This window comes from Aristolochia californica, unplaced genomic scaffold (assembly GCF_029961685.1).
Source record: "Aristolochia californica isolate CCGP_79_NKW_82.1479 unplaced genomic scaffold, dmAriCali1.0.hap1 SCAF_4, whole genome shotgun sequence".
Lineage (NCBI taxonomy): Eukaryota > Viridiplantae > Streptophyta > Magnoliopsida > Piperales > Aristolochiaceae > Aristolochia > Aristolochia californica.
This window is the reverse complement of record NW_027182103.1, coordinates 3,304,129-3,315,195: the sequence shown is the minus strand read 5'-3', so window position 1 is coordinate 3,315,195 and position 11,067 is coordinate 3,304,129. Positions and strand designations below refer to the sequence as shown.

Genomic DNA, 11,067 nt, shown 5'->3' with positions numbered 1-11,067 from the left:
GTATCCTTGTCCTAACATAATTAAATAATTCAACATAAATACAAGATTAACATAACTAAAACAATTTTAAACTAAGTTTCTTCTATGAGACCTCCTTTTGTGAGCTTCTTGTAAAAGTTCACCATGTTAATTCTAACTCTGTGAGACTTTTTACTGTGAGAGTAATGTAAGACTTTTCCATATTTTTTCTTCAACGAGTTTAAACTTGAATCTAAAGCTATATTTATCCGCTTTCTCTTAGATATATACAAGCAATTATATTTTCCCCATTTAAATGTATATGAGAGCAACCCTAAACCCCTTTGTAAAGAAAGTCCAGAATGAAATTTAATTCATATCTAGCATATGTTCTTTCTGCTAGCTTCTTTTGTGAAAAATGTGCAGTTAAGCTGTAAGTACATCAAGCAGGGTCTAGCAGTTATTTGAATGAGGATGATTGTAAATCTACAAAACTGGAAGGCGAAGAAGAGATATCCAGAAAAAAAGAATCTACAGATGATATTAACCCATTAACGCTCTTATTTTTGTTCTGCATATCCTATTTGTTTTTTCCTTCTTTTTCTTCTTTACTGTGATGGCATCTTCTTCCATTAGTGTAACTGTTCACAAAGGTATTAAACACCCATCAGAGGACTTCTTCCCTCGTAAGTGGCTCTCTACACAACTTCCTGCAGACCGGAGCAAGAGGGGTGATCGTTGTCCCCAATCGAAACTCCTTCCTGCAGTCGCCCCCACTGCCGTTCTTGAGGAAGGAGTCCGACGACCTTACCTGACAGTGGAAGACTCATCATCGCATTTCTGACGACACAGAGAGGATTTCCAGACCTAGCAACCCGACAACAACCGGACTACCATTCACTGTCGGAATCATCGATGGCAGCATCGAATTTGCAACACCCCCACTGCTTCGTTCCGATTCTTTTTTGGTCCTACCTCGCTGTTGATCTCACGAGTGATAGCTAGGACAGGAGATCAAAAGGCATTCATCATCATCACTAGCAGAGATGCGCATATTTATTATTGAACCAATTACCCTGTCCGATTGCAAACTGCGTTCCGAAAGTGCAATTCGGTAGAGATGGATGGACAACTGTTAGAAATAAAACGTGCTTTCAACAAGCTGCATTATCAAATAATGAATATTGAAGATTCATGTTCGGTACAAAACCCAAAAATATGAGAGACTCTACCCCCCATCTGTCGCTATTACTAACTCGAACGCTGTCTTGAAAGAAAAAAAATAAAAATTTCTATACATGTATATGTAGGATGAGATGAAAAACATCCTTACCAAATTGGACGAAAATTCAACGAAGGTTAAAACCCTTCTTCAAACTGAAGCCAACAGCACATTCACATTCAAGCTGCAGCCTTAGCTGCAACTTCAGCTACCGGAGCAACTCCACCGGTGGTTGGCCTGGTTTCACAGAGTTGGATAGGAAAATATGTATTAGAATGGACGACAGGGGGTGAAATTCATCTTTAAACAAGATCAGAGTAAAACGAGAAGAAACTTACACTCCAACAGAAATCTTGAAGGCGTCATAGATAACCCACTGAGCTCCAGTCAGTGTGCCGATCATAACAATACGAAGTGGGAGACCACGAGTGAAGAGACCCCATAACCCAAGCTTCTTTACCGCCTGCAAAACAAAACAAAAATAAAAACATTGTGTCAACAAAACATTCATAGCAAAACTAAATGATACAGCTCATACATAGGAGAGATGCTTACATCGCCCACAGTAGACCCCTTTGCATTGTTAAGGAAAGACACGAGATTATCAGCAGGATGAGAGACAAGAGCGCAGAACACACCAGCGATATAACCACCACCAAAACTGATACCCAGTTGCAAACTATTGCTGCACTGCTCTTTGGGTTTTGGAACGCTGTACTTGTAAATCATCTCCACAATTGTTTCAAAAGTTGCAAACTTCATCATTGTGTCTGCAGTCACCAATCTTCTCGATTATAAACAACTTAATTAATACCCAAATAAATGTTGTCTAATGCAAATTTAGGCAAGTTCTGGAAGTTTCTATGGAATTGTTAATGACAATGTACAACACCATACTCTGTGTCTAGAAGTGTAAATCCAGGTACAATTTCAACCATAACGATTTTCATTCTTCATACATCAAGTACCAAAAAATCTCATTCTTACAAAATAAAAATAAAAATGTATGACACTTTGACAGAATAAAAAGAAGAAAGAAAAGAAAAAAACATAGCAAAGCACCATAACAAATGTCCACCATTGCATTTGAGTTCAACTCCATTATGTAGAGAAGAGACTCAAAAGCAGATATGGCGATTCCCTATCCACACATGCGAAATCTTGGAAGTCATTATGTGATTCCAAGAAGATATATGTGTGAAAGAAACAACAATCTATATTAAAAAGTGAGCTCATGAAAGTTGTTAAATTGGGTCCTATCCCAAAATGACTAGCTACCTTAGGAAGCGTCTTTCTCAACTAATAAATTCAATATCCATGTAGGACTATTCATTAACAAAAGTAAAACATGAGCCTCTACACCAACACTTCCAGATCTTAAAAAATCCATGACAGCATAAAATTTTCCACCATTGCAGGCACAATTTATATCCACTTCAGCCAGTGAAGATATATGCATGAAAGAATCAACAAACCACACTAAGGAGAAACCAGTGGAAAGAAAGCATGAATGTAGAGAGCATTTTGATAGACCCTCAAGTTACCAAGTATACGAGAGAAGGGGCAGAAAAGGAATCCGAGGAGGAAATGAGGGGATTAGAGGAGAACCAGAAGGGGAGACAACAGCACAGTCCGACTGTCCTTCCCAGGACAGTTAGTTGAGGCAGGACAACCGTGGGGGGATAAGGGAATAAAGGAACTGGAGATAAAGGGGGCAGCAGAGAAGAATTCTGGAAATTTTGGAGGTCGGAACCCTCAAAGTCTCAGGTAAGCTCTCTCTCTCTCTTTTCTCTGGTTTTCCATCACATTTCTACATGTAAAACAAAGAGTTCACAATTTGCATAAACCAATTTAATTTTAAATATATTCAATGGATCAAGAGCATTTATTTATTTACTTCGTTGGTTTCAAATTTCACCAGAGATTAAATATGGAGCAAACACTAACAGAGAAAACAACCTGCCTTCTGCTCAGAGATGAAATTTTGCGAATCATGAGCAAATATCAAAGAATAACTATGGAGAATATAGCTAAAAAGAAGGGTAGCATAAAAACTCAAATGTTAAAAAATTTACAGCTAAGCCACATCTCACTTGTTGATGCATTTTGACATCAAGAAATCTACTTCCTCAAATACTAGAAAGGCATTCCATTTTTCATGCCACAAACTACTATTCCGACTCTTTTCTTAAGAGAGCATGATACCCAAACTCCATTGCAGCACTAAACAGAGGAGCAAAGCATAGATGCTGGTCCACTATTCACACATGTGAAATTATGATAATCATGATGGGATTCTAAAAAGTTATACATCCAAAATATCAAAAAGCTACATCAAGAATAAATCAACAGCAAAAAATTCTGAAAAGTAAAGCAAGAAGGTGAGGCACACAAAATTCAATCAATTTTAGAATATTATTCTTGTAAACCACATCATTGAAGTGCAACTCCAGTAACTTGGAGAAGTCTCAAGCAGAGAGGATACCTTGCTATCTGCACAGATAAAATCTTGAAATTCATGAGTGGAATTTCAAGAAGAACTATGTGCAGCACAAAGCCACAGAAGAACTGAAAGTAATGAGATTCAAAACAAGAGAATTAATAAAGTAGCAGGTACTTGACACCAGATAACATATTTATTAACTGCATCAACATACTTAGATACCACAGTTTCGTAAAGCAAAAAACTTGCTGAGGCACACAAAATTCAATCAATTTTAGAATATTAATTTTGTAAACCACATCATTGGAGTGCAAATCCAGTAAGATGGAGAAGTCTCAAGCAGAGAGGATACCATGCTATCTGCACAGATAAAATCTTGAAATTCATGAGTGGAATTTCAAGAAGAACTATGTGCAGCACAAAGCCACAGGACTGAAAGTAATGAAATTCAAAACAAGAGAATTAATAAAGTGGCACATACTTGACACCAGATAACATATTTATTAACTGCATCAACATACTTAGATACCATAGTTCCGTAAAGCAAAAAAATTGGTGAAGGCTGACTATAAACCCAACCACATGTTTCTAACTTCAAAAAATGAGTAATTTTTTTTGGAAATTCCTCATAGAGAAACTATAAACCCAACCACACGGCATACAAAAACAGTATCTGAATATAAAAAATGCAGGTACAGTAATTAAGACAAAAAGCAACATGCAACAAATTTTTTTATTAAGAAATTTACTAATATAACCTCTAGTGTATTATTCACAGGTCGTTCATGGTAGCAAAGCTGTACAGACACTAACTTGAAGAGTTCTCAAACAATAAGTGAACAGACAATACCAAAACAAGACGAAAACAAGCATATCTAGTTCCCAGCTTACATGGAATTTGACGTCCCCATAGAGGTACAATCCCCTTGTACAAACTGCAAAATAATAGTCAACATTAGAAAAGTATACAACATGAAGAGGTTCCTAACAAAATTGAAAGCTCAAAAGGAAAATCATACCCAAGTGCTCCTTCAGATTTCACAAACTTTGGTAATCCATCAGACAAACCTCTAGCAAATCCAGGTTGAGTTTGAACACGAACTTTCACAGCCTCCATTGGGCACAGAGCAACATCAGCTATCACTTCAGCAGATGCAGACCCAGCCAGATAAATCAAGGTTTTGTACTTGGCAGCATATTCAGGTCCAGCGAGGTCAGAGTAGTACTTCTTAAAGAATTCGTAGAATCCATACTTGCAGGCCCCTTGTGCACTGTAACCTAAAAGAGTTGGCACCCATCCCCTGAAGAAACCTCGGAGCCCCTGTTCCTTGAGTAGGACACCGAAACCAGAGGAAATACTCTTGTACTTTGCAGGATCTATCTGAAAGCAGATAAACAACAGATAATGCTCCAAAAATCCAAGACTAAACCAATAAAACTGAGACAATCATAGGAAACCAATATCCAAGACTCAAAAAATTTTAAGGAAAAAAAAAAAACATAAAGGCGTTACCAAGCACATAGATAAGACAAAAGAGAAATGTACGCTATCAAATGCCTAATCAACTAATTATTGCATTCTATTTAATGAACCAAATCAACCACCTTTTCCATACAAATTACAAATTAATCAAAAGACAAGCTAATATAATAAAGCACAGATCTAAGTATCTAACACCAATGACCAATAAATGAAACCCAGGAAAGAAATTAAATTGATCTAAAAAAACCCAGTATCAGATGAAATTTCGACTCTCCTAGGCAGTAGAAAACCCAACTCGAATCTAAAGGAATAAGTACCTCAATGATTGATAGGAATTCGAAGTCATGACAAGAGAAGATCTACATTAAGGGGGTTAGTCGACCTAAGTAATTTCTTGAAGTTTAACTTTAAATTCAAGTCAATGATTTAATTCAATTTCAAGTTCAAGTTGAGTGTTAGTGTACACAGTTCGTGCACTATAAAACAAATTTCAGTGTTAGTGGCCAAAATGAAAAAATATGATATAAAATTAATAATAATAATAATATACTTAAATAAAACATATATATACCTAAACACCATATTAACTAAAACAAACATAATTATCACACTAATAAGTAATATAAAGTATAATTAAAATATATTAATATACAAAAAAAATATTATGTTAATTAATGATTATAGTTTATTGTACATTAATATAATAATTATGTGTGACAATTAATTGTGTACAGATTAATTATAAAAAAAATTAAAAAATAACATAAACGAATGTAATAAATAAATAAATTAATTTATTAATAACATAAAATATATCTTAACATAAAAAAGAATAATTAAACAAAAATAATTGACCACTCTCTTAAATGACTAATTTAATATAGTAATAAAAAATATATATATATATATTATATCAATATATTAATTTATTAATTTTTATTCTGTTTTCTGCCCGTTGGAGGTCGTCTGCAACCTCCAGTCACGTGCAGAGGGGAATCGATGGCGGCCACGTCGGCCACCGTCATCGGCGTCGCCTGGCTCACCCCGTGCCAGCCAGCGCTGCCCTTCACCGCAGAGGCCAGAGAATGCCGTCCTCGCTTGCCTCCGTCACTCATCGCAGGCCAAGAGGGAGAAGAGGCGGAGGCCGAGAGGAAAAAGCGAGAGGGAGGCCAAGAGGGAGAGCGAGTGCGAGCGAGAGAGAGGCAGACCGAGAGGAGGAGAGCAGAAAGAGGGAGAAGAGACGAAGAAGCCGAGAGGGAGAACAGAGCGGGAGAGAAGAAAAAAAATCGGGAGGAAGAGACGCGTCCCGACCGATGGCTTCAAGTGGATGTATCGCAAATTTGGGCGGATTCCTGATTCCACGATTGAAGCCTGACGTGCTTCATCCAGATAACCTGAAGCTGGCGCTGGTGCACCACTAAGGGCTTCATTGAATGACTTAAGTAATCTGGATGAACTTCATCTCCTGATTCCTAACCCCCTAAAATAATTGAAATTGTTCTGCAAGCACAACCGCTTATGTTTCCAACAAACAAAATCGGCATAAAAGGAAAATGCAACCAGACATACTTCACAGCTCTAGTAGATCATCAGTTCGTGTAAAAAAAAAAAAAAGATACGATCTGCTAACTCCAATAGTTTACAAACCTGCATATTGCACTTGACAAGATCAAGGGGCGTAGCAGCCATATGCGTGAGCCCACAGCTCAAGATCCCACCGGCCGTGCACGCGGCGTAGAAAGCCGGGGAGTACATCTCGATCTTCCCAGGCTCGCTGGGCGCGGGAATGACGAAAGACTTGGAGGAGGGTCCATGAGATGTGGAGGATGCGAACGAGGTCTGCGTTAACGAGGGTGAGGGAGACGAAAAACCACGTATCTTGCTCAAGGCCCCGTCCAAGTTCAAGGCTTGTGCAGAGGAGCTAGAGTAGAGATGGCTGGGGACGAGAGATCGGTGAGATCTTTCCCACACATCCATCTCGACGACGAGGAGAGAGACGAATGAGGAAGCGAAGGAAATGAGGATTTAGAGACCCGGAGACAAAAAGCGATGCCTGGGATTCGAGGGAAAAGCAAGAAATTTGATTAGAGTTTGGTTTTCCCCGGAGTTCTCGCTGCCCAGCGAGTCCAGAACCAGATTCCGTTTCCTCTGCCTCCGTTAGCGTCATTTATAGAAAAGTATCTCCAGGGTAGCCTCCCAATATTGGCCTCTTTTCTCAATGAAATTACCTGTGATGCCATGTTAAACAAGGAGGGTACTGATGTAAATATTGAAGAATGTAGGTGCATTCGTAAGAGCGAAATGAAATTCTAGGGCAGTCTTCCAGGAAAGATTCGGATTCAGATATTCCATGTTATTTGGGTCATCCAATGCGTCAGTTTCTAGAACGGCGAACCCGAAAGTCCAGAACAGCCGGTCACCGATTCGCGGTCCTCCGACAACTCGGACCCGGTCCATTCACGTCTACGAAGTTTCGAAGCGGAAAATTTGAAAGTAATTGATTTTACAAAAACGCACATGAAAAAGTTTGTTATTCCGACTGGTTACTCAAAGCTGACTCAGTTCAGACTCGAGGTAAATCAGAGGGCAAAGGATGGTGTTTTAACCCGGTGAGTCATAATATTTGGTCCGTTCTCTGGCGTCTTTTGGGTCAGAATTGAATTTCCAAGTCTTGGTTGACCCGCAACTATCTTTCATGTATGAGTCCTGACCTTTGGAAATTGAAAGCCCTCCTTTTATGAAATTCACCTCCTTAATCAAGTCTTGCTACTCTTAATGGAAAGGAATGGTCAAAGAGGCCAACTCTGACCCGGTGCTTAAAACCAAATTAACTTTTATCACCGAGTTGACCCAACCAAACTAAATTAAATTGATGAACAGGTAAGTTTTCACTATGCCAAAAAAAAAAAAAAAATCAAGCTTCATGGCTTCATGATAGCCACTTAGAAAAAAAATCCACTTTAGAATGATCAATCATGCGGAACACAGCAAAGTCAGTTCTATAAAGCATGATCAATCAATCAAAATAGATTGATCAATCAATCAATAAGTCTCTTATTTAGACTGCACACAAGGAATGACATCTCAATTGTCAATTTTTCAATTTTTTGGCTCATAACAATTGAGAGGTAGATGTCAAGCTAATGTGGCTTGTGCAAATCGCAGTCATCTAGTTTCAAAAACCAGCTCCACAAGTTGGATCCTCAAGTAGACTTAATACGATGGTATCGGGTCCAGTTTGTGTTAATCTGAGGCATGGGTGTGGATTCGACTTATCAATTTATATCTTATATTTTTAATCCAATTTTCTCCTTTATTAGATAGACCAATTAATTCTGAATATTTTTGCCTCTTGTTTTATTAAATAAATTGAAAAAAATTGCAAGTTGCTTGTTGGTTATAAGAATATTCTAGAAGCCTTCATTTTCCCAATATTATATTTTACCTCAAAATTGACATTATTGTTTTTAAAAAAATTAAATTCGATCATTTTGTCTCTTATTTCAACAAACATCAAAGGAAATGACACAATCAATAATTTCTCAGTTTTAGCTAAAAAAAAATATTTAGTGCAAAATATGTGAAACGCTATCTTACTCATCAGATCATGATCAACGACTTTCTTAGCCATTCGATCAACAATTATGAGATAACTGTTTCATATGTTTAGCACGAAATGATTTTTCGTATTGGATCACCCATGTTAGTTCATAATCAATTGAAAGATAGACGATAAGCCAATTTGACGATCAACAATTATGAGATAATCGTTTTATATATTTAATATGAAATAACTTTTCGTATTGGATCACCCATGTTAGTTCATAATCAATTGGAAGATGGACGATAAGCCAATTTGGCTAATATAAATAGCCTGAAAGCTGGCTCATCTTGTTTCAAAAACCAGCTCCCGCATTTGGATCTCAAGCAAACCGATATAATAGTCATTATATCCGGTCAATCTGACGCATGGGTTTGGATTAGCCAATCAAACATCTGTCATCGCCCTGGAGTAGATAAGAGTTTTGGCGGCGCATGGATGCCACTCGGACTCGAACTCCAGAATTTTCAGCGCATTTAATTCCCTCTATCATCATCTCTTCTTGTTCAGCTTCCTTTCATTCCTCCTGGTGAGAGCTCGCCTGCTTCAATGGCCTCGGTTTCCGCCACTATCATCAAGTTGGGTTCTTCGTTGAAGCTTCCCAGAGGAAGCTCTCAGGTGAATGTCTTCTTCCCGTCTGCATTTGTTCTGGGTTTCCCTGGTTTGTCTTTCCCTTTTCAATTTGCGTGGATTTGATGCTGTTCTATGGATGGCGACGGTTTTGGATGATCATGCTGTTTTACTTGATTTGCTGTTAGTTGATCATTTCTGTTTTGATACTGATTTACAGAATTACTTCCGCTTTTACTGCTATGATTGGTTTGAATCCTTAAGGTGGAGATTGAAACTGCATTTGTGGAGAAATTGGTTTATAAAATTCTCTGCAGTTTGTTTTCTTCTTCGTTTACTGGGAAAGAGACAACATTTTGCTGTCAGTAGCAACTGGATATTGATGAATGGGAATTGACCGCCACTGGCTGCAATTCCTTTACCATCTTTTCTTGAGATGAAATGTAGCAGTTTTTTAGAGCTTTGGAAGGATGTCATCAAACCCAATAGTTGATTCCATGCTTTCACTTTCCTAACAATATTTACTTGAACAAAAAAACCTGTGCAGGCATCAGGAAAGCATTCCAGCTTAAAGATGGCCTCTGTGAGCAGATTCCCTTCTCTGCGATCCTCCTCTTTCCGCATCAGCTGCTCGGTAAACTTGCTCGACCTTTACATTACCAATTATTTTTTATTCTAAAGAAACGCCATTAATGGACTCAGAAACCCTTTTGAAGTTTTAAAAGTGTCTGATAGTTTTACCTGACTAAACAGGCTAAACCGGAGACTGTCAATAAGGTGTGTGATTTAGTAAGAAATCAACTTGCTCTTCCTCCTGAGTCTCCCCTTACTCCAACATCCAAATTCTCTGCCCTCGGTGCTGATTCACTTGACACAGTAGGTCTCCCATATCCCACTCTTCGCTCACTCTGATTGCAAGACTGGATTTCCGATGGTCTCTTTCCATGAGAAATTGTATTTTACAGGTGGAGATTGTAATGGCCCTGGAGGAAGCATTCAACATCAATATTGAAGAGGAAAGCTCGCAAAACATTACAACTGTCCAAGAAGCAGCGGACATGATTGAGAAGCTGGTGGAGAAGAAGGCCGAGGCAGCTTAGATTGATGAAGAGAAGGGGGTGAGAGGATAAGTTTAGCAATTTTGGATTTGTAGAAGGTCAGTGTTTCTCGTGAATTTGGATTTGCAGTAGAGGAGGGTGGTGATTGTAGTGGTGAGTTGGGTTTTTCTAGCTCGTCATAATTTATAATTTAGGCAAGGATTTTTTATTTTATTTTTTCTGGTTGAGAAAGAATTTAAGGATTTCACTCTTCCGAGTTCAAATATGGAGTTCAACCCCACTCCAACTCACTTTTTTTGGTATCTCTGTTGTTTGTTGTTTCACAAATGCATTCTGAGGTGGATTTGAAGGGATCTGACTCGAGTTTCTGAGTTTCATCGTCTCTTTCTCATTATTCACCATTGTTTCTTTATTTGTGAAACAAGAGAAGCAATGCAACATGAAACCGGTGGAGCAACATTTGATACATATGAAGATGCATATGAAGAACAATAACATTTGTAAAAATGGGACAAAGGTACTTTTTTCGAATTCCTGATTCAATTGAATCAAATGACCTATATTTATATAACAAATCACGCATTTACTATCACACGTTTATGGCTATATTTCAGATCATGCGTTTACAACTATTTTATAGATTAACACTTCCCCTCAAGTTGGAGAAATGGATACCTTGTAATCTAGTAATTCTCGTTTTTTCCCCTAATTGCAATTAAACTTGGCCCAATC

The 11,067-nt window shown here is 38.0% G+C and overlaps 2 protein-coding genes across 2 annotated transcripts; one reads left to right on the top strand and one right to left on the bottom strand.

Annotated features, from left to right (window-relative positions):
• Nucleotides 1–1,099: 1,099 nt before the first annotated feature.
• Nucleotides 1,100–7,228, bottom strand: LOC137962757 (mitochondrial phosphate carrier protein 3, mitochondrial-like). The gene is made up of 6 exons (XM_068809806.1): nucleotides 6,754–7,228; nucleotides 4,643–5,004; nucleotides 4,515–4,558; nucleotides 1,736–1,950; nucleotides 1,519–1,643; nucleotides 1,100–1,417 (listed from the first exon to the last, which is right to left on the bottom strand). The coding sequence occupies exons 1-6, from the start codon at nucleotides 7,081–7,083 to the stop codon at nucleotides 1,360–1,362; spliced, it is 1,134 nt and encodes a 377-aa protein (XP_068665907.1). The 5' UTR covers nucleotides 7,084–7,228; the 3' UTR covers nucleotides 1,100–1,359.
• Nucleotides 7,229–9,101: 1,873 nt separating this feature from the next.
• Nucleotides 9,102–10,582, top strand: LOC137963793 (acyl carrier protein 4, chloroplastic-like). Its single transcript, XM_068810996.1, has 4 exons — nucleotides 9,102–9,325; nucleotides 9,825–9,911; nucleotides 10,031–10,153; nucleotides 10,243–10,582. The coding sequence occupies exons 1-4, from the start codon at nucleotides 9,257–9,259 to the stop codon at nucleotides 10,375–10,377; spliced, it is 414 nt and encodes a 137-aa protein (XP_068667097.1). The 5' UTR covers nucleotides 9,102–9,256; the 3' UTR covers nucleotides 10,378–10,582.
• Nucleotides 10,583–11,067: the final 485 nt, after the last annotated feature.